The sequence below is a fragment of the Phaenicophaeus curvirostris genome, chromosome 29, assembly GCF_032191515.1.
Source record: "Phaenicophaeus curvirostris isolate KB17595 chromosome 29, BPBGC_Pcur_1.0, whole genome shotgun sequence".
NCBI classification, from domain to species: domain Eukaryota; kingdom Metazoa; phylum Chordata; class Aves; order Cuculiformes; family Cuculidae; genus Phaenicophaeus; species Phaenicophaeus curvirostris.
The window spans coordinates 2,368,939-2,388,576 of NC_091420.1; the positions used below are offsets into that span (position 1 = coordinate 2,368,939).

The 19,638-nt window shown below is 57.9% G+C and overlaps 3 protein-coding genes across 4 annotated transcripts; 1 reads left to right on the forward strand and 2 right to left on the reverse strand.

Annotated features, from left to right (window-relative positions):
* The first annotated feature begins 1,187 nt into the window (after positions 1–1,187).
* Positions 1,188–4,474, forward strand: NAXE (NAD(P)HX epimerase). The gene is made up of 6 exons (XM_069878861.1): positions 1,188–1,292; positions 2,756–2,864; positions 2,949–3,059; positions 3,738–3,851; positions 3,939–4,086; positions 4,171–4,474. Exons 1-6 carry the CDS (start codon positions 1,258–1,260, stop codon positions 4,371–4,373), a joined length of 720 nt encoding a protein of 239 aa, XP_069734962.1. The 5' UTR covers positions 1,188–1,257; the 3' UTR covers positions 4,374–4,474.
* Positions 4,475–4,677: 203 nt separating this feature from the next.
* Positions 4,678–8,752, reverse strand: LOC138732264 (G patch domain-containing protein 4). Of its 2 annotated transcripts, XM_069878804.1 has the most exons (8): positions 8,650–8,752; positions 7,665–7,738; positions 7,487–7,579; positions 7,212–7,319; positions 6,009–6,115; positions 5,868–5,918; positions 5,458–5,740; positions 4,678–5,397 (listed from the first exon to the last, which is right to left on the reverse strand). In XM_069878804.1, the coding sequence occupies exons 1-8, from the start codon at positions 8,723–8,725 to the stop codon at positions 4,924–4,926; spliced, it is 1,266 nt and encodes a 421-aa protein (XP_069734905.1). In that variant the 5' UTR covers positions 8,726–8,752; the 3' UTR covers positions 4,678–4,923. The 2 variants fall into 2 exon arrangements, with proteins under 2 accessions (XP_069734905.1, XP_069734904.1); XM_069878803.1 differs by having other exon boundaries at positions 4,678–5,740.
* Positions 8,753–9,154: 402 nt separating this feature from the next.
* On the reverse strand, positions 9,155–17,826 carry UBQLN4 (ubiquilin 4). The gene is made up of 9 exons (XM_069878794.1): positions 17,636–17,826; positions 16,220–16,482; positions 15,103–15,261; positions 14,040–14,265; positions 13,456–13,595; positions 12,934–13,017; positions 12,209–12,324; positions 11,074–11,251; positions 9,155–10,400 (listed from the first exon to the last, which is right to left on the reverse strand). The coding sequence occupies exons 1-9, from the start codon at positions 17,682–17,684 to the stop codon at positions 10,248–10,250; spliced, it is 1,368 nt and encodes a 455-aa protein (XP_069734895.1). The 5' UTR covers positions 17,685–17,826; the 3' UTR covers positions 9,155–10,247.
* Positions 17,827–19,638: the final 1,812 nt, after the last annotated feature.

A 19,638-nucleotide genomic window follows, 5' to 3' on the forward strand; every position in this document is an offset into this window, starting at 1 on the left:
GAGATCATCAAGCCCAACCATCCCCTACTAAATCATCTCCTCCACTTGTCTTTTAAGCCCCTCCAGGGATGGGGACTCCACCACCGCCTCTGCCAGGGCCCGGGAACCCTCTCAATGAAGAATCTTGATGTCCAAACTGAGCCTGCAACTTGAGGCCATTCCCTCTTGTCCCATCACTTGGAAGATGAGCTGAACACCCACCTCACCACAACCTCCTTTCAGGCAGTTGGAGACAGGGATGAGGCCTCCCCTCATCTTCTCCAGACTAAACAGCCCCAGGTCCTTCAGGCACCATTCAGAACCCTTGTTCTCCAGCCCCTTCCCCACTTCTAGATGTGCTCCAGTCCCTCAAGGTCTTTCTTGCTCGGCCCTGGGGAGACCGCTCCTCGAATCCTGGGGTCAGTTGTGGGCCCCTCCCCACAAGAAGGATGTTGAGGCTCTGGAGCGAGTCCAGAGAAGAGCAACGACGCTGGGGAGGGGGCTGGAGAAGAAGAGGAGCGGCACTGGGAACCGGGAGCCCCACACTAGGAGTGGGGAACCCCATGCCAGGAACCAGAAACCCCACACTGGGAACCAGGAACCCCACACTGGGACCCAGGAGCTGGGTGTTCCACACCGGGACCCCCGCACCGGGACCCAGGAGGAGGATTGGGAGCCAGGAGCCCCACATCGGGACCTGAGAGGAGGATGCTCCACACTGGGACCCCCACACTGGGACCTGAGAGCAGGACCAGGAGCCAGGAGCTCCGCACCGGGACCTGAGAGGAGGATGCTCCACACCGGGACCTGGGAGGAGGATGCTCAGTACCGGGACCCCCGGGAGCAAGACTGGGAGCCAGAAACCCCACACCGGGCCCCAGCAGCTGGATGCTCCACACCGGGACCCCTGCACCGGGACCCAGGAGCAGGACCAGGAGCCAGGAGCTCCGCACCGGGACCCGGGAGGAGGATGCTCAACACCAGGACCCTCACACCGGGACCCCCCGGCACCGGGCCCCGGGAGGCAGGAGCCCCTCCCCGGGCCCCGGGAGCCCCTCCCCGGGCTGCGGGAGCCCCGCCCCGCTTGTCCCTCCCCGTTCCCCGTTCTCGCAGCTCCTCCCGATGCCTCCGGGGCCGCGGGCGCTGCTGGCGCTGCGGCTGCTGCTGGCGGCGGGGGGGGCGGCCGGGGGGCGCTGCGCCTCCCGGGGCTGGAACCGGGGCTGGAGCTGGAACCGGGGCTGGAGCTGGGAACGGGGCCTCTGCCCCCTCGGCCGAGCCATGCACCGACCCGCCCCCGGGCCGCGATTCCTCGGGTACCGGGGGACACGGGAGGGGGTGCAGGGGGGTGCAGAGGGGGCTGGGGGTGCAAATGGGGTGGGGGGGACGGGAAGGGGTGCAAGGGGGGTGCAAAGGGGGCTGGAGGTACAGAGGGGGCTGGGGGTGCAAATAGGGTGGGGGGGACACGGGAGGGGGTGCAGGGGGGTCTGGGGGTACAAATGGGGTGGGAGGACACGGGGGTGCAGGGGGGTCTGGGGTGCAAATAGTGTGGGGGGGACACGGGAGGGGGTGCAGAGGGGTCTAGGGGTGCAAATGGGGTAGGGGGTGACAGGAGGGGGTGCAAATGGAGTGGGGGGGACACGGGAGGGGGTGCGGGGGGGTGCAAAGTGGTCTGGGGGTGACGGGGGGGTGCAGGGGGGGGCTAGGGGTGTGAATGGGGTGGGGGGGACGGGAAGGGGTGCAAGGGGGGTGCAGAGGGGGCTGGGGTGTGACATATAAGGAGGTGCAGGGGGCCTGGGGGTACAAATAAGGTGGGGGGACACGGGGGTGCGTGCAGGGGGGTCTGGGGGTACAAATAAGGTGGGGGGACACGGGGGTGCGTGCAGGGGGGTCTGGGGGTACAAATGGGGTAGGGGGTGACAGGAGGGGGTGCAGAGGGGGCTGGTGTGTGACATATAAGGGGGTGCAGGGGGGTCTGGGGGTGCAAATAGGGTGGGGGGGACACGGGTGCAGGGGGTCTGGGGGTGCAAATGGGATGGGGGGACACGGGGGTCTGGGGTGCAAATGTTGTGGGGGAACATGGGGGTGCAGGGGGGTCTGGGGTGCAAATAGGGTGGGGGTGACAAGAGGGGGTGCAGAGTGGGCTAGGGGTGCGAATGGGGTGGGGGGGGACCGGGAAGGGGTGCAAGGGGGGTGCAGAGGGGGTGGAGGTACAGAGGGGGCTGGGGTGTGACATATAAGGGGGTGCAGGGGGGTCTCGGGGTGCAAAGGGGTCAAGAGGAGAGGGTGCAGACGGGTCTGGGGATGCAAAGGGATCGGGGGGATGACAAGAGGGGGTGCAGAGGGGGTGGGGGGCACATGGGATGGGGTAGAGTGGAGCTGGGGGTGCAAGGGGTTGGGGGGGCACAGGGGGGTCTCAGGGTGCAAAGGGGTCAAGGGGAGGGGGTGCAGACGGGTCTGGGGATGCAAAGGGATCGGGGGGGGTGACAGGAGGGGGAGGTGGGGGGCACATGGGATGGGGTAGAGTGGAGCTGGGGGTGCAGGGGGGCAGCTGGGAGGTGGGGGGGACACGGGAGGGGGTGCAGGGGGCTCTGGAGGTGCAAAGGGATCAAGGGGAGGGGATGCAGGGGGCACGCAGAGGGGTCTCGGGGTGCAAAGGGGTCAAGGGGAGGGAGCGCAGGGGGGACACGGGAGGGGGTGCAGAAGGGGCACAGGACCCTGTCCCCCCTCTCCACACCCTTCGAGGGGGTGACAGCTGGCCCCGACCCCCCACTTCCAGGCAGGACGAAGCCCAGGCCATCGACCAGGAGCTCTTCTCCGAGTACGGGTTCAGCGTGGAGCAGCTGATGGAGCTGGCGGGGCTGAGCTGCGCCACCGCCATCGCCAAGGTGACCGTGGGAGGTGGGTGACTCTGGGTGGGTGGGGGGGTCAAACAGGGCCCCCCCAAGCTCACCCCCTGCCTCCCAACCCAGGCTTACCCAGCCAGCTCCTTCACCAGCAGCCAGCCGGCCGTGCTGGTCGTCTGCGGGCCGGGCAACAACGGCGGCGACGGCTTGGTCTGCGCCCGCCACCTCAAAATGTTTGTGAGTTTCTTGCGCCGATGGCTGTGTGACCCCCCTTTGTCCAAAAATGCTGGGGTTCCCACTCCTCCAGCTTCTCCTGGTGCCAGATCACGGGTTCCTCCTGCTTTTACAGGGCTATAAGCCAACTGTGAATCACTCCAAGCATCCTGACCACGCTATGGTGGCTTCGTGACCCCCCCTTATCCAAAAATGCTGGGGTTCCCACTCCTCCAGCTTCTCCTGGTGCCAGATCATGGGTTCCTCCTGCTCTTCCAGAGCTAGAAGCCAACCGTGTTTCACTCCAAGTGTCCCAACCATGCTCTGGTGGTTTCATGACCCCCCCATACCCAAAGATATTGGGGTTCCCACTCCTCCAGCATCTCCTGGTGCCAGGTCGTGGGTTCCTCCTGCTCTTCCAGAGCTACAAGCTAACCATGTATCACTCCAAGTGTCCCAACCATGCTCTGGTGGCTTCATGACCCCCCCCAATACCCAAAGATATTGGGGCTCCCACTCCTCCAGCTTCTCCAGGTGTCAGATCATGGGTTCCTCCTGCTCTTCCAGAGCTAGAAGCCAACTGTGTATCACTCCAAGCGTCCCAACCATGCTCTGGTGGCTTCATGACCCCCCCCATACCCAAAGATATTGGGGCTCCCACTCCTCCAGGTGTCAGATCATGGGTTCCTCCTGCTCTTACAGGGCTACGAGCCAACCGTCTATTACCCCAAGCGCCCCAGCAAGCCGCTCTTTGAAGGTTTGACCACCCAATGCGAGAAGATGGACATCCCCTTCCTCCAAGAGTTCCCAGCTGAGGTGAGGAGCAGCCCCCAGCTTGGCACCAGCACCCTCGGAGCTGTGTCCAAGGGCAGTTTTTGCACCCATTCCCCTTCCCCGCCGCAGGCTGCACTCATCGATGAGCTCTACGGCTTGGTGGTGGACGCCATCTTCGGCTTCAGCTTCAAGGGAGCCGTGCGGGAGCCCTTCGGGAGCATCCTCAGCACCCTGCAACGCGTCACGGTGCCCATCGCCAGCATCGACATCCCCTCGGGTGAGTATCAGCCTCAAGCAGCAGGAGGAAGGAGCCCAGCTGGGCTTCTCCCAGCTCCAACCTTGCCTCGGGGTCTCCTTCCAGGCTGGGATGTGGAGAAGGGGAAGGCAGACGGTCTCCAGCCCGACATGCTCATCTCCCTCACGGCACCCAAGAAGGCGGCGACGCATTTCACCGGTCGCTACCACTTCCTCGGGGGCAGGTTTGTCCCCCCGGCGCTGCAGGAGAAATACGCTTTAAACCTGCCGCCGTATCCCGGGACCGACTGCGTCCTGCAGCTGGGATAGGGCTCAGCCGGGGCTGCATCGGGGCCTCATCCTGCTCCAGCTGCCAGCGAGGATCCTCAGCACCAACCTGGGCTCCAGTCCTGCTCAGGATGAGGGTTTCCCCGCACCCAAAGCCCCCAGGAGCTTGGGATCGCAGCAGGATTAGAGTTTCCTGCATCCAAAGCCCCCAGGAGCTTGGGATTGATGGGTTCTGCGTGGGTGCTACCTAAGCCGAGTGTTTCTAGGTGTAGACACAATCTAGGATCCCAAGGGTTGCCTCGTATCTTGTGCTTCAGGACAGTTTCACTGCAATAAAGATTTATTTGTGCCCTTAAAAAAAAATATTTTAGTCCTCTGTGGGGTCCGTTTCCCCCAAGAGACCCACGGTAAATGGGTCCCTGCCCCAGCGCGGGGTGGAACTGGGGTCACCCTGATGGAAGGAAGGCTCAGGGAGGGAAATAAATCCAGCTCCAGACCAACCAGTCCCAACCCAGCGTCCCCCGGCAGCCACAGCGCTGGGCTTGAGCCCTGACCCTCGCAGCCAGACGGTCCTGGCAGCTTTAGCTCTGGATCACTCTGGCTCCCTCTTCCTCTTCTTTCTCTTCTTCCTGGGGCTGCGCCCAGCCTGGTCTGGCCCATCCGTGTCTTCTGGAGGTACCTCTGTCTCAGCTGGCTCTTTGTTGTCCTCCTCCTTCTTCTTCCTCTCCTTCTTTGTCACAACTGGCTCCTCTTTCTCCTCCTGCTGCTGCTGCTTGTTCCTCTTTGCAGCCTTCCCTTCCTTTCCTGCCACCTCCTCTTCTCCACTTGCTTCCTGGCTCTTCTTCCTCTTCACAACCTCTTCTTCCTCTCCCAACACCTCTTCTCCACTTGGCTCCTGGCTCTTCTTTTTTCTCTTCAGAACCTTCTCTTCTTCTCCCAACACCTCTTCTCCACTTGGCTCCTGGTTCTTCTTTTTTCTCTTCACAACCTTCTCTTCCTCCACCTCCTCTTCTCCACTTGGCTCCTGGTTCTTCTTCTTTCTCTTCACAACCTTCTCCTCCTCCACCTCCTCTTCTCCACTTGGCTCCTGGTTCTTCTTTCTCTTCAGAACCTTCTCTTCCTCCACCTCCTCTTCTCCACTTGGCTCCTGGCTCTTCTTCTTCTTCCTCTTCTTAACCTTCTCTTCCTCTCCCTCCACCTCCTCTTCTCCGCTTGGCTCCTGGTTCTGCAGCACCTCAAGATCAGCCTGTTTCCTTTTCTTCTTCTTCCTTTTCTCTCGTCTCTCCGCCGTGGGCCTCCTGGGGGCCTCCTGCTGCCGTTCCTTGAGGTTGCACGCGGCCAGGAACGCTCGCTCCTGCTCCTCCAGACGTGCCAGCTTGGCGCTCATCGTTAAACCGTGACGGGCACCTCTGCAACAACCACAGCCGGGGGGCTCCGGCACCTCGGTGGCAGGAAAAGTGTCCCCCGCCCCACCCTGCTCCAAAGCCACTGCCGGGAGGGGAAAAACCCAACCACGCAGCCCCCTTCCCCACTTACTTATGTGCCGTGCGGCCTCCGCACGCTCGTATCAGCTCCTCATCCGTCAGCCTGCAGGGTGCAGACAGGAGGGGTCACCCCCAGAACGGGAGCGGGGCTCCCCCTCGCAGCCCTCGTCCCTCCTCGCTGCCCCAGCCTCACCTCTTGGCCGAAGAGAGGTCCAGCTTCTCCTCTTCGTCGTCCTCGCTGCTCTCTGAGCCGGCGGGAAGCTTCGTGGATTCCTCCCCGCATGCTGTGAGCGTTGCCGACTGCACAGAGAGGCAGGAGGGCCGTGGGGAAGGGGGACACGGAAAAGGGGACCCGGGGGAGCGATGCTGAGCTGAACACGGCGGGCAGACTTCCCAGGAGCCTTCACAGACCTCAGTGCTCTCTCCAGCTCCCTGAGAGGAGGTTGTGGAGAGGAGGGAGCTGGGCTCTTCTCCCAAGGGACAGGGGACAGGACGAGAGGGAATGGCCTCAAGCTCCACCAGGGGAGGCTCAGGCTGAACATCCCACCAGGGATGGGGACTCCACCACCGCCTCTGCCAGGGCCTGGGAACCCTCTCAATGAAGAATCCTTCTTGATGTCCAAACTGAGCCTGCAACTTGAGGCCATTCCCTCTTGTCCCATCACTTGGAAGATGAGCTGAACACCCACCTCACCACAACCTCCTTTCAGGCAGCTGGAGACAGGGATGAGGCCTCCCCTCGTCTTCTCCAGACTAAACAGCCCCAGGTCCTTCAGGCACCATTCAGAACCCTTGTTCTCCAGCCCCTTCCCCACTTCCAGATGTGCTCCAGTCCCTCAACGTCTTTCTTGCTCGGCCCTGGGGAGACCGCTCCTCGAATCCTGGGGTCAGTTGTGGGCCCTCCCCACAAGAAGGATGTCGAGGCTCTGGAGCGAGTCCAGAGAAGAGCAATGAAGCCAGGGAGGGGGCTGGAGAAGAAGAGGAGCGGCTGAGAGAGCTGGGGGGGTTTAGCCTGGAGAAGAGGAGGCTGAGGGGAGACCTCATTGCTCTCTGCAACTCCCTGAGAGGAGGTTGTGGAGAGGAGGGAGCTGGGCTCTTCTCCCAAGGGCCAGGGGACAGGACGAGAGGGAATGGCCTCAAGCTCCACCAGGGGAGGGTCAGGATGGACATTAGGAAAAAATATTTCTTGGAAAGGGTGATTGGGCAGTGTCCGAGGCTGCCCAGGGAGGGGGTTGAGTCCCCTTCCCTGGAGGGGTTTAAGGGCCGGGTGGCTGAGGTGCTGAGGGCCATGGGTTAGTGATTGATGGGAATGGTTGGACTCAATGACCCGGTGGGTCTCTTCCAACCTGGTGATCCTGTGATCTGTTCCACAAGCCGCATCCCCAGGCTGAGTTACCTTCACAAAGCGGCCGTACAGCATCGTGCCGGCGCTGTCGGCCTTGCGGGGCTTCTTATTGCTGATCCCGACCCCCTGCTCGGAAAGCGCCTTCACGGAGATGCCCTCCTGGGAAGAGAAGAATGCAAAAGAGCTTGGGAATGTTTAGTCCGAGGGGTTTTATCCCACCACAGTCCCCACGCAGGGTCCTGTGGGGACCAAATGGGACCATCAAAGCCCTCCCCAGCCTTTAGGCCCATCCTGAGTCAACCGAGGTGCCCCCCGAGCCCTCCAACCTGGCCGGCTTCTACGGCGATGTTGGCAGCTGCCTTGTTGAAGACGTGGTCCCACCAGTGGAAGGAGAAGGCCTCCGACGCGTCGTGTCCCACCTGCAGGATGCAGGAGGCACCAGAACAGCTGCGGCCGGTGGAGACAGCGGGATCCAAGCCCCCGCCGGGCAGGAGCCGCACTCACCCCCGCCGTGTCGCACTTCATCTTCACCCGGATGGCCTGGGCGATGCCGTCCTCCCGCTTCCCCAGGCCCTGCCCTGGGGACAAGGGACACCGTTAGGCCACCCCCGAGCCTCGAGGGCTGCTGCGGCCCCCGCGTGTGGGGCAGAGCCTGGGGAGGGGCTGGGAGATGGACTGGGAGATCTGGGAGGTGGGAGAGATCCAGGAGACTGAGGAGGGCAGGGGACCAGGGAATGGGGACCGGGGAGGGATGGGGACTGGGGAACGGAGATGGGATGGGAGACCAGGATGGGATGGGATGGGATGGGAGACTGGGATGGGATGAGAGACTGGGATGGGATGAGAGACTGGGATGGGATAGGAGACCGGGATGGGATGGGAGACCAGGATGGGATGGGATGGGAGACCGGGATGAGAGACCAGGATGGGATAAGATGAGAGACCAGGATGGGATGGGAGACCGGGATGGGATGGAATGAGAGACCAGGACAGGATGGGATGGGAAACCAGGACGGGGTGGGATGGGAGACCAGGATGGGATGGGATGAGAGACCAGGATGGGATGGGAGACCGGGAGACTGGGGGAATGGGCTGAGGAATCGAGAAAGAACGGGGACTGGGGAGGAACAGGGAACCGGATGGATGGAGATGGGTGACCGGGAAGGGATGGGGACCAGGGAACTGGGACTAGGCGGGAGGGACAGGACGGGAAACCGGGGCCAGGAGAGCGGGGCACGGGGAACCGGCGAGGGACGGAGAACGCGGGGAATGGAGCCCGGGGGACCGAGGACATACAGGGGACCGGAGGGACGAGCAGGGAGAGCAGGGAGAGCCAGGGAACGGCGGGACAAGCCGGAGGGGCGGCCAGGGCCCGCGAGGCCCAGAGGAACACCACCGGGGAGCGCTGGAGACCGGGGGACGGGCTGGGGGCCCGGGGAGGACCGGACCCCGTGGGGCCGGGGGCCTGGGAGCCGCCGTGGCCTCGCACCTGGCCGCCAGCCGTGCCGCTCCAGCTGCCGCTCGGCGAAGCGCATCCCGGGCCCCGGCGCCTCCGCGGCCATCATGGCGCCGCCCGCTTCCCGCGCCGCCAGGGGGCGGGGCTTGGGCACTGCGCATGCGCGGGATCCGGGTATTTTTTTTTTGCGGAGCTGCGCATGCGCAAGAGGAAGGGCCTCGTTGTTTATATACGCGTGCTGGAAGGGGGCGTGGCCTATAAGCCATCTCGCATGTGGGGGCGTGGCTTGCGGCAAGGGGCGTGGCCTAAGAGCTGCGCATGCGCACACGGCGGCGCCAGAGACACACTCAGCCCTGGGTCGAGGGTTCGAGGCCAGCGGGGGGCGAGGCTGGACGGACAGACAGACACACAAACAGACACGAGCTCCCACGCCCGCACACACGTTTTCAGGCCCACCAGAGCGATTTAAGCCCAAGCTGACGAGGGGGAAACTCACTGAGCTCGGAAGGAATCAAGGAAGATACAGGGAGCGCAGGGAGACAGATGGTTGTGCGCATTTATTTTTTTTTTTCTCTTTGATAAAAATGGTTTGCGAATTACACAGCCAGGGAGGCTCGGGGGGAGAAGATCACCCTGCTGGTCCTCGGGGAGTTCCTGGGAAAGTCGTAACATTCAAACACACCGAAATGAAGCGGGAGGGCAGGATAGATCTAAACTGGGAAGAACCCGGACTTCACCCTTTCCCAGTAAAGCGGAAAGACCGTTAACTTCTTTTTCTCAATTTCCTCTTTTTGTTTTTGCTTTTTTACAGTTTCAGGAACGAGCACGAGAGTCAACAAACCCGGACACCGCGGCGCGAGAACCACATTCCTTGGGCAGAAACACCTTCCCAACGCGTTCTTCTGCACGGCAGCGAATTCCAACTCAAGCTCAAGAACAGCGAAAGCTCGATCCCTGAAGGCATCTGAGCTCCTTTACACTATCCCCAACGTGTAAAGAAGCCGCGTTTCAAATGCAGTTTCATGCACTTTACCAGGAGATCAGAGGCGCCTGCGGGCAAGGGACGCAGGGCTCAGTCCATCCAAATGGAACATTAAGACAAACGACATCAGGAATTTCCAGGTCATTTCAATTTTTTCCTTTTGATCCATTCCCAATAAGATGCTGGGAGAAATAATCAGACCCCCCCAACTTGGCTCAAGTTTTAAATATTTGCCTGAAAGGAGGGGGGCTAGGGGGAGGGAATCATGTAGAGTTAAAATCAAGCTACTCAAAACACAATCATTCAGGTAAGTAACTAGAAGTATCGCCTCTACCATCTAGAGAGAAAGAGAGAGAGAGAAAAGAGTGTTGGAGACAGAGGGCATATTTAGGAAAAAATACACATCTGAAGTCTCTGTGGCCACGATGAGAACTGGAATCCACATACAAGCCAGTTAAAGAGCATTTCAACATGAAATCTTAACTTAGTAGGAAGGTCAGGGGTTAAGCTGTATCTTTTTTTTTTTTGTTTTGTTTTAAATACATGGACAGCTGTCAGATATGAAAATGATGGCGGGCTGGGCTTTCCTGAAAGATCCCCCTGCGTATGGATGCGTGTGCTGACGCCTGCGGGGCAGCGTGACAAGAGTTTAGGAAGGCTGGGAGCCCAGCAGTCTCTCAATAGCTGCGTTGATGTCTCCGCCGGTGGCAATAAGAGCCTGGAGGTTGGCTTCACGATTAATGAAGCCCATGGCGTTCAGCTGCTCCAGCTGCTGTTGGAATCGCACTTCAGGACTCTGCGCCTGCAGAGGGAAAGGATAAAAACGGGTCAGACAGCAGAGATTAGATGGCAACACGGGCAGGGCCAGCGATGGTGGATGAGCAGAGACACTGGGCTCTGCTGGAGGTGAAGAGAAACGCTCCAGGCTCTGTTAGGGATGTTACCCACCTCCCACACTGCCACCAGCAGCCACCCTGGGAGGAAAATCCCACTCTGAGCTTCAAACCAGTCCAAAGAGATACTGCCCCGCAAAGAACCAGACAGTCTGAGGCCCCAGACTGGGCACAAAGCATAAAGCCAAGAGAAATCCAACGGGACCCACATCCCTGGGGTGAAGGGGGATCGAGATAACCTCTAGCTCACCTTGAATATGTCATCATAGAGTGGTTTAGGCTGGAAGGGACCTCAAAGCCCATCCAGTCCCACCCCGGCCGTGTGTAGGGACGCCTCCCACTGCATCAGGGGCTCCAAGCCCCATCCAACCTGGCCTTGAACCCCTCCAGGGATGGGGCAGCCACCTCAGCTCTGGTCCCCACCCTCACAGCAAAACATTTCTCCCCAAGATCTCACCTCAATCTCCTCTCTTTCAGCTGGAAATCATTCCTCCTCATGCTCTCCCTGCCCACCCTGATCCAGAGCCCCTCCCCAGCTTTCCTGGAGCCCCCCTCTCCGTACTGGAAGGCTGCATGACATACTTGAGAGCTTCCTCCGGCCAGCAGCTGGATCATCTGCTGCATGAGCTGCTGTTGGGGGTTCCCACCCCCAGCTGGAGAGGCACTGGCCGGCGTCGAAGCGGAGGGAACTGGGTTCTCCGGGATTGTGCTTCCTCCTGTGGAGGACGGGGGCATTCGAGGCATGCCGAAGGAGCCGAGGCTGCGGAGGAAGGCAGGGCACGCTCAGAGCTGAGCTGGGCAGAGGGCAACCAGCAGGCACTGCCAGGCGAACCCTCACCATACAGCACAGTGTTGTACATTAAATCAGCTTCGTTTGTACCCTGGTCACACACAGGGCCTGGAATAAGCAATCCTAACGGAAGAACAGGTCTGAAAGGAATTGTAGAGGCTGAACGTGACCCATGCAGAGACCACAAGGCCTGAAGGCAGACTGTCTGCCCCAGCGTACCCACCCCACCTTGTGGTAGTTCATCTCACACTGTTCTCCAAAGAGAAAATTCTTGATTTCAGCCAACACCGAACACCACAAAGAAAAGATGGGGAAGGACCAAGTGATAGAATCACAGAACCACCAGGTTGGAAGGGACCCACCGGATCATCGAGTCCAACCATTCCCATCAATCACTAACCCATGTCCCTCAGCACCTCGTCCACCCGGCCCTTAAACCCCTCCAGGGAAGGGGACTCAACCCCCTTCCTGGGCAGCCTCTGACACTGCCCAATGACTCTTTCTGTGAAAAATTTTTTCCTAATGTCCATCCTGACCCTCCCCTGGTGGAGCTTGAGGCCATTCCCTCTCGTCCTGTCCCCTGGCCCTTGGGAGAAGAGCCCAGCTCCCTCCTCTCCACAACCTCCTCTCAGGGAGTTGCAGAGAGCAATGAGGTCTCCCCTCAGCCTTCTCTTCTCCAGGCTAAACATCCCCAGCTCTCTCAATCAACGGTTTGATATCCAAACCTTTTCTCCAAAAAGAAAGGGTCAAGGACTTCCCACACGCAGCACACAAGAACAAAGTGCTAATTAGCTGGAGCTCAAGAGGCCTGCAGGCACACGCCAGTGTCCCCTAAGCAGATCTCCTCGATGAATCCACAGCCAGGCTGCTGCTGGTACCAAGCGTATCAGCTCTGCCTGCAGAAACCCACTCGAAAGCATTTATTACCTTGGCACTAGTCCTGGGGCCTCCGTTTGCAGCGTCTGGAGTCCCTGCTGGATCTGGAGGAGAGCCTGCATGGCGCGGGGGTTGGTGAGAATGGAGAGGGAGTCTGGGTTCTGCATCTGGGAACAAAGGGAAAAGACATAGCGGTACCAAACAGAGAGGCAGCCAGAGATCCACCAGCTTTAAATCCATCAGGACAGAGCCTCTCGCCCTGCAGCCAGAGCGAACCTGCAAGTCTGGTTCCTCCTGCAAGTCCCCAGACCACGGGGCTCATCTACAGGGACACACACAGAGTTCAGATCAAGTTTCCTAAATCAATGACGTGAATCGGATTGGAGCTGGGTGCACACGCCTTCGGAATTCAAGGGATCTTATTTGATCTACCTGAGTGAACCAGCTGCTTTAGCACAATTAGCTGTTTTCATTTGTGTAAACTCATTACAGCGAGAGACCTTTCACACAGGGGTTTCATGTAGCTTCACCAGCCTCATCTGAAGCCCACCTTTAGGTAATTTAGCTTAGTGAATTTAGATCGCCTTGTCTAAATAGCTCGTCCTTTCTCTTTCCCCTGTGCAAACCCCTTTCTTTCACAGCCCAAACCACCCAACCCCACATGCTTCTTACTCCACTCGATTCAAGCTTCTGAGACACTCCCTTTCCTCCAGAGGATGGAAAAGCTCTGGAGCCCGGGGGCTGAGAGCAGCACAGGGCCAGACAGGGGCCTTTACCTGCTGCAGGAAGACAGGGAGCTGAAGGCGGAGCTGTTCTTGAAGCTGTGGATTCCCAGCAAAGAGGGGGACATTTACCATGATCTAGCAAGAGACAGCACACGTAGGTAGGGTCAGAGGGTTGCTGCCGCTGGCTGGTAATCCCTACGTAACTAAGCCAAGGAGAATAAGCCAGTCCTGCCCTTGAAAGCCCAGGGAGGGAGTCAACATGTTCCCCCGCTAATATGGACATAAATAGGACAGCTCAGTGCCTGGCAGGAGCGTTGAACAGGGGCCACTTGGCCACAGGCAACGAGAAGGGCCATTCCCATGTCCCTTTGAAAGCTTTGTGAGTGGCTCTGCTAAGAGAGCGGGTTCAGGACTGTGACCACCTCCAAACTATCGAGAAATACCGCTGTCGATATTCTCTCAGCTCTTCGATTCCTCAAAAGGAACCTCTCCAACGACAGAAGCGCAGCAGTCTCGCAAGCGTTGAGCACTCACGGCCTGTCTGACAACAAAAGACGACTGCAACACTTTTACCTGTGCTGCAAAGTCTGGGTTCTGCGCAAGAGTTTGCATCATGCTCCGCATGTAAGGGGCAGAGATCATGTTCTGCATCAGCTGAGGGTTTTCGGAAATCTGCTGCAGGAGTCCTTGCATCTCCGGGCTGTTAAACATGCCTGTGAGGGGAAAGGGGAGACAAGACAAAGGAAAACCCCTTACAAGTCTGAGCACTGCTCCAAAGCCCGGAATATAATATAACAAAACAGCTGAGGGGAGACCTCATTGCTCTCTCCAATTACGTGAGAGGAGGTTGTGGAGAGGAGGGAGCTGGGCTCTTCTCCCAAGGGCCAGGGGACAGGACGAGAGGGAATGGCCTCAAGCTCCACCAGGGGAGGGTCAGGCTGGACATCAGGAAAAAATTTTTCACAGAAAGCCCCTCCGAGGGCTGCAGGGATATCAGAGCTCCCAACATCACCCTCTGACAGGCACACAATAAACAACCCACTCGCAGTTAGCTGGGCTAGAATCACTCATCCAGAGAGCAGCCATGCTTTGGCACTCAAATGCTCTCTGAGGAAGCCTGAGTGAGCTGTTTGGTCTCCGGTTCCTCGCTTACGTACCAGCCCCGAAGCCAGCAGCGTTCAGCCCGAAGGGGTTGGATACAGTCGGGGTGCTTTGGGTGGTGGCCGAGCCAGTGCTCCCTTCGCTGCTGGGCACCTGGCTCTGGGAAGCAGCGGGCGTGGGGCTCCAGGGGTTCGGTAACGGCTCTCTGTTCTCTGTCCGCAAAGGCTGAGAGCTTGAGCTATCGGAGTTCCCAGTCAAGGAGGAAAAAGGATTGTTGCCAAACTAGGGAAGAAGAAAAAAGGAATAGGTGTAACCAGTCAGCTTCAGCAGAATGTCGGACTAACCCCCCCACTGCACATGCTAAGGAACAGCCAGTCACACTCATCCAGATCCAAAATGTCTTCAACACATGCCAAAATTTGCCTCCTGAGAAATCCGTGATCCACAATGCGCTTTGCTCAGAAGACAACCGGTCTCAAGAATCATAGAATCACCCCCAGCTCTCTCAGCCACTCCTCTTCTTCTCCAGCCCCCTCCCCAGCTTCGTTGCTCTTCTCTGCACTAGCTCCAGAGCCTCAACATCCTTCTTGTGGGGAGGGGCTGCAGCCCTAGACTGGGCTCCCAAAAGCAGAGCTTCAAAACATCCATGTAAAACCCACACCGAGACGTACCAGCAGGTAACGCTAGACTGGAGCGTGTCTGCACAGCCTTTCACAGACAGACCTGCGTCGCTGCTCCTGCGCCCCAAGCCAGCTGGATCTCAGCCAGCTCCAATCTGAAGGCGTCAGGCTTGAGCTAATACAGTAAACCAGGCCGGGAGCAGAGGGCTGTGCTAACGAGGGCTGTGCTAACGAAGGTATGGGGCCTTCAAAGCAGCACTGGTTGGCATCCAGCCTACTTGGAGACCACAGGAGCGAGGGCAGGTCCCTGCTCGGAGCCACCAAACCCTGTAATCAAAGCAGGCACTGCCCAACGTTCTCCTGCAGCGGCTGCATTCATCATCTGGAGCTGGAATTACGAGCCAGGCTTTGGGAAGGCTGCCCCCTAAGCACGGCGGTTGGGAAAGATCCTTTTTGCCATGCTCAGCACACAACATCCCACTCAGATGCACCCCGATACCTGCTCCCTGGCTGCGCTAAACATGGGCTCCTGGATGTCCGTGTACATCCGACGCAGGGCGTTGTATCCTCCCGGAATGCTCTCGAGGTTACTCAAAGCACGGTCCTGGTTCCGCATCATCTCCTGCATCATGGCAGGGTTACGAGCCAACTCCATTGTCTGCGAGAAGGAAGAAAACATGGAAAGCTCAGGCCCACGTGGCCCACAGAAGACTGGAGTGGATCGAGAGACTGGTTAGCAGCCCAGTGGTATTCTACCGGCCCAGGAGTGAAAGAGTTAAACCTCGGCTCCCAGAAGAAAGAATATAATTAAACCCGTTTCACAGCCAGAGAGCAGAGAGATCATTTATCCAAGCAAAGAGAGCCCAGGGATCCTGGCTCCTCCCATCCTTGCTCAGCTCTCTTCCTTCTCAACCTCGTTTCAGCTGGATGAGATAGTTTTGTTTCTAAGCAGCATCAGGACATCCAAACTTTTAACACTCGTATATTCCCACTCAACGTACAGGGGCTGCATTCAGAAATGGAGAAGGTGGAAGGGATTGGATACTCTCCACTTCAAGAAAACCAAGAAATCCACCCTCTCAGGGCTTCTGATGGGTCTCTTCTGCACAAAGAACATCTAGATCTCATTTGAGGAGCTGCTTAAGTATGGATCATTCACAATTTAGTCCTGCAGCTCTGGAATTTCACGTATGGCTGAGACAGTTGAAAGAAAGACAGCCAAGAAGCAGATGGAAACAAGACTCATCCAGCACCAACCCAGAAAGATCTCCTGGCGAGGCATCCTGGGGGAAGAGCAGAGTCCTATCAAGGGCTATTTAACACTAAGGCGCTCTCTTATGCTTTATGTTTCCCTTCCAATAAATCTCCGTTCATCCAGATATTTCTCCAGGGCATGGATTCTCCCTGTTCTGAGACTGCACAGAGAATAGAGACCTCTAAGATCCTGGCCTACGACTGGTGCTCTCCACTAAAACAGACAGTAAAATACTGATAGCAGGGCTCCAGCCCTTGCATCATCCCTGTGGCCTCTTCTGGACTTGAGAACAGACATCGAAATTGGTCAAAAAAGATGCTCTTGAACGGGTTTTTAAACAGATCCCGTTGTGCTGACTCACCTGCCTCATGAGCTCCGGGTTATTCAGCATGTGGCTAATCTCCGGATTGCGCTCCATGAGCTGCTGCATCTGAGGATTGGCCATGATCATCTGTCTCATGAGGTCAGGGTTGGACATCATGTTCTGCACCAAGGGATTCTCCATGATCTGAGAAAGCATCTCCGGGTTGGACATGAGCTGCCGCTGCATCTGCTGCTGGAGCTCCATGAAGTTGGCAGAGCCCATCCCGAGGTTGCCCAGCCCGGTGATGCCGCCAAAGCCAGCTGGAGAGGGGAAAACACACGGGGAGAGAGGCGAGAGTCAGTCAGAAACTGTCAGCAGCTGCAAAAAGAGGACAAGCACATCAGCTGAACTGCACCCACACCGATCCAAGAGTATCCCAGATCCCTACAGCAGGCAGCTCCGAGAGAGGACACCCCTACATATGCTTCAGGAAGAGCTTTGAATCATAGAATCACCAAGTTGGGAAAGACCCACCGGATCATCGAGTCCAACCATTCCCATCAATCACTAACCCATGTCCCTCAGCACCTCGTCCACCCGGCCCTTAAACCCCTCCAGGGAAGGGGACTCAACCCCCTCCCTGGGCAGCCTCTGACACTGCCCAATGACCATTTCCATGAAATATTTTTTCCCTAATGTCCAGCCTGACCCTCCCCTGGTGGAGCTTGAGGCCATTCCCTCTCGTCCTGTCCCCTGGCCCTTGGGAGAAGAGCCCAGCTCCCTCCTCTCCACAACCTCCTCTCAGGGAGTTGCAGAGAGCAATGAGGTCTCCCCTCAGCCTCCTCTTCTCCAGGCTAAACCCCCCCAGCTCTCTCAGCTGCTCCTCTTCTTCTCCAGCCCCCTCCCCAGCTTCGTTGCTCTTCTCTGCACTCGCTCCAGAGCCTCAACATCCTTCTTGTGGGGAGGGGCCCACAACTGACCCCAGGATTCGAGGAGCGGTCTCCCCAGGGCCGAGGCCAGAGGGAGAAGAACCTCCCTGGCCCTGCTGGCCACGCCGGGTCTGATCCAAGCCAAGATGCCCTTGGCCTTCTTGGCCCCCTGGGCCCCTGCTGGCTCCTGTTCCACCAACCCCCCCAGGTCCTTCTCCTCCAGGCAGTTTCCAGCCAGACTTCTCCTAGGCTGGAGCTGCTCAGGGTTGTTGTGCTCCAAGTGCAGGACCCGCCATTTGGCCTCGTTAACCCTCCTGCCGTTGGTCTCAGCCCATGGATCCAGCCTGTTCAGATCCCTTTGGAGCCTCCCAACCCTCCAGCAGACCCTTTGGCTTTATCCGGAGCAGGGAAAGTGAGGAATGCTGGTGGAAGCGACTCACGCAAAGCCTACAGCAAGCAGAGATGACTAGAGGGGCAAGGACCCCAACTCCTTGGTCTAACTGTGGAGAATTCCATCGTGTCACACCTCAGCGCCGTCACTTACACAGGATGGATGTAGCACTATTGGGGCCTCCATCTCCAGGACCTCCCATGGTCCCCGACCCACTGCTCCGTCTGCTGCCGCTCCCTGCGTCAGGCGCCGCGCTGCCGGATGTGGAAGGCTGAGACGGGGCAGCCGGAGAAGAAGGGTTTGCAGAGGGGGCAGAAGCAGCGTTGGGGGCAGAAGAGGATGTTGAATCTTGAATCCTGCAAAGAAACAGACAGAGGTATTAAAGAATCATAGAATGCCAGGTTGGAAGGGACCTCAAGCATCATCTGGTCCAACCTTTTTAGGGGAAAGACAGTTTAAATGAGATGGCCCAGCACCCTGTCAAGCTGAGCCTTAAAAGCATCCAGTGTAGAGGAATCCACCACTAACCTGGGGAGATGATTCCACTGTTTAACCGTTCTCATGGTGAAAATTTTACTTCTGGAGCATGATCAGAATCTCCCCAGGAGCAACTTATCCCCATTATCCCATGTCTTTTCCACGTGACTCCTCATAGAAAGGGAATCTCCATCCTCTCGGTGAACACCTTTTATGTACTGGAACATGGTAATAAGGTCTCCCCTAATCCATCTCCTCTCCAGGCTGAAAAAACCCAGTTCTCTCAGAATAGTTTGGGTCGGAAGGGACCTTAAAGATCATCCAGTTCCAACCCCTCTGTCACGGGCAGGGGCGTCCCACTAGATCAGGCTGCCCAAGGTCCATCTAACCTGGTCTTGAATCCCTCCAGGGATGGGGCAGCCACAACCTCCCTGGGCAACCTGTTCCAGGGCCTCATCACTTTCATAGTGAAGAAATTCTTCCTTATGTCTAGCCTATATCTGCCCCTCTCCAGTTTATCCCCATTCCCCCTCACCCTATCACCACAAGCCTTTGTGAACAGCCCCTCTCCAGCTTTCTTGTAGGAGAACTTCCACTGAACTTCCCAAAGCTCCTGCTAGTCCACTCTTTCAGCCTGCCCGGGTCTTCCTGGAGGACAGCTCTTCCCCGTGGGATTTGGGAACAGTGAGCAGAGTTCTCTGGGGGGGACACAGGACAGTGCAGCCCACGCTGACCGAGCCCCCCTTGGTGCCTGTTGTCCCTGCAGCAGCCAGCCCGGGCGGCTCCTGCTCCTGCCAGCACAGCTGAGCTCCCAGCTGCCTCCCAGCTGCTGGAATCCGCCTCCCATCCTGATGCATCCCAGACCCTGATGTTTCATCCTGGCCTGCACAAAGCAGCCTGACTGGTCCTACCCAGAGTCTTATCGAGCTCTTCCCTGAATCCGACTGAACTATTAACCTCAGCCATATCCTTGAGCAACGAGTTTCCTCCAAACAGGAAAATCCTCCTGCGGCTCCCACAGAAACCACAGGAGGTTACAGCAGGGCTAGCGTACGAAAGAATCTGCTTTTCTGCAAACCCTCCCATGCACTCAGCATTCCTATCGTGCTCCTGGGGGCAAAACCAACTCATAGAATCATGGAATCACAGAATCACCAGGTTGGGAAAGACCCATCGGATCATCGAGTCCAACCATTCCTATCAAATACTAAACTCCTAGCATTGATCTACAGGTCGGGAAACTGAGGCGCGAGGCAGCTCCTAGGAAGCTATGGAATGTTCCTGGCTATGAATTCCCATCCCTGCCTTGCACGTAAGGCTTCTCCATCCAACACAGGGTGACCAAAGCTTCTTTTAACACACATGCAGGTGCCACGACCTAAGCCACAGCGCAGCAGACGCTGGACATGAGCTTTGTGGAGTAAATCAACCTAGGCCAGGGCTTGACCCGACCTTGTCATCATGGTTCCTCCTCAGGATTTCTACAGGAATTCGAAAGGGAACATTTAAAGATTCTCTGAAGCACCTGCAGTCAGGACAGCGAGTCTTGGACTGGAGTTGAAGAGATTTCACATGGAATTAGACCACGAATTCACTTTATTTAACCAAGAAATGCTACTGTGCCACTGACAAGTAAATAACAATGACTTCTTGACCTTTTTTTCCTCCAACGAAGAATG

Bases quoted from the DNA above. Each gene is read 5' to 3' on its own strand.
- NAXE (XM_069878861.1), top strand. From the start codon at position 1,258: ATGCACCGACCCGCCCCCGGGCCGCGATTCCTCGG. The intron at 2,865-2,948 runs GTGACCGTGGGA...CTCCCAACCCAG, and splicing joins GCGCCACCGCCATCGCCAAG to GCTTACCCAGCCAGCTCCTT. The intron at 4,087-4,170 runs GTGAGTATCAGC...GTCTCCTTCCAG, and splicing joins CAGCATCGACATCCCCTCGG to GCTGGGATGTGGAGAAGGGG.
- UBQLN4 (XM_069878794.1), bottom strand. From the start codon at position 17,684: ATGGGAGGTCCTGGAGATGGAGGCCCCAATAGTGCTACATCCATCCTG. The intron at 14,266-15,102 runs GTATCGGGGTGC...CTTCTTCCCTAG, and splicing joins TTAGCGCAGCCAGGGAGCAG to TTTGGCAACAATCCTTTTTC. The intron at 10,401-11,073 runs GTATGTCATGCA...TTCCCTCTGCAG, and splicing joins TGGCCGGAGGAAGCTCTCAA to GCGCAGAGTCCTGAAGTGCG.
- LOC138732264 (XM_069878803.1), bottom strand. From the start codon at position 8,725: ATGATGGCCGCGGAGGCGCCGGGGCCCGGGATGCGCTTCGCCGAGCGG. The intron at 6,116-7,211 runs GTAACTCAGCCT...CTCTCTGTGCAG, and splicing joins TGTACGGCCGCTTTGTGAAG to TCGGCAACGCTCACAGCATG. The intron at 5,741-5,867 runs GTAAGTGGGGAA...TGGTTGTTGCAG, and splicing joins GGAGGCCGCACGGCACATAA to AGGTGCCCGTCACGGTTTAA.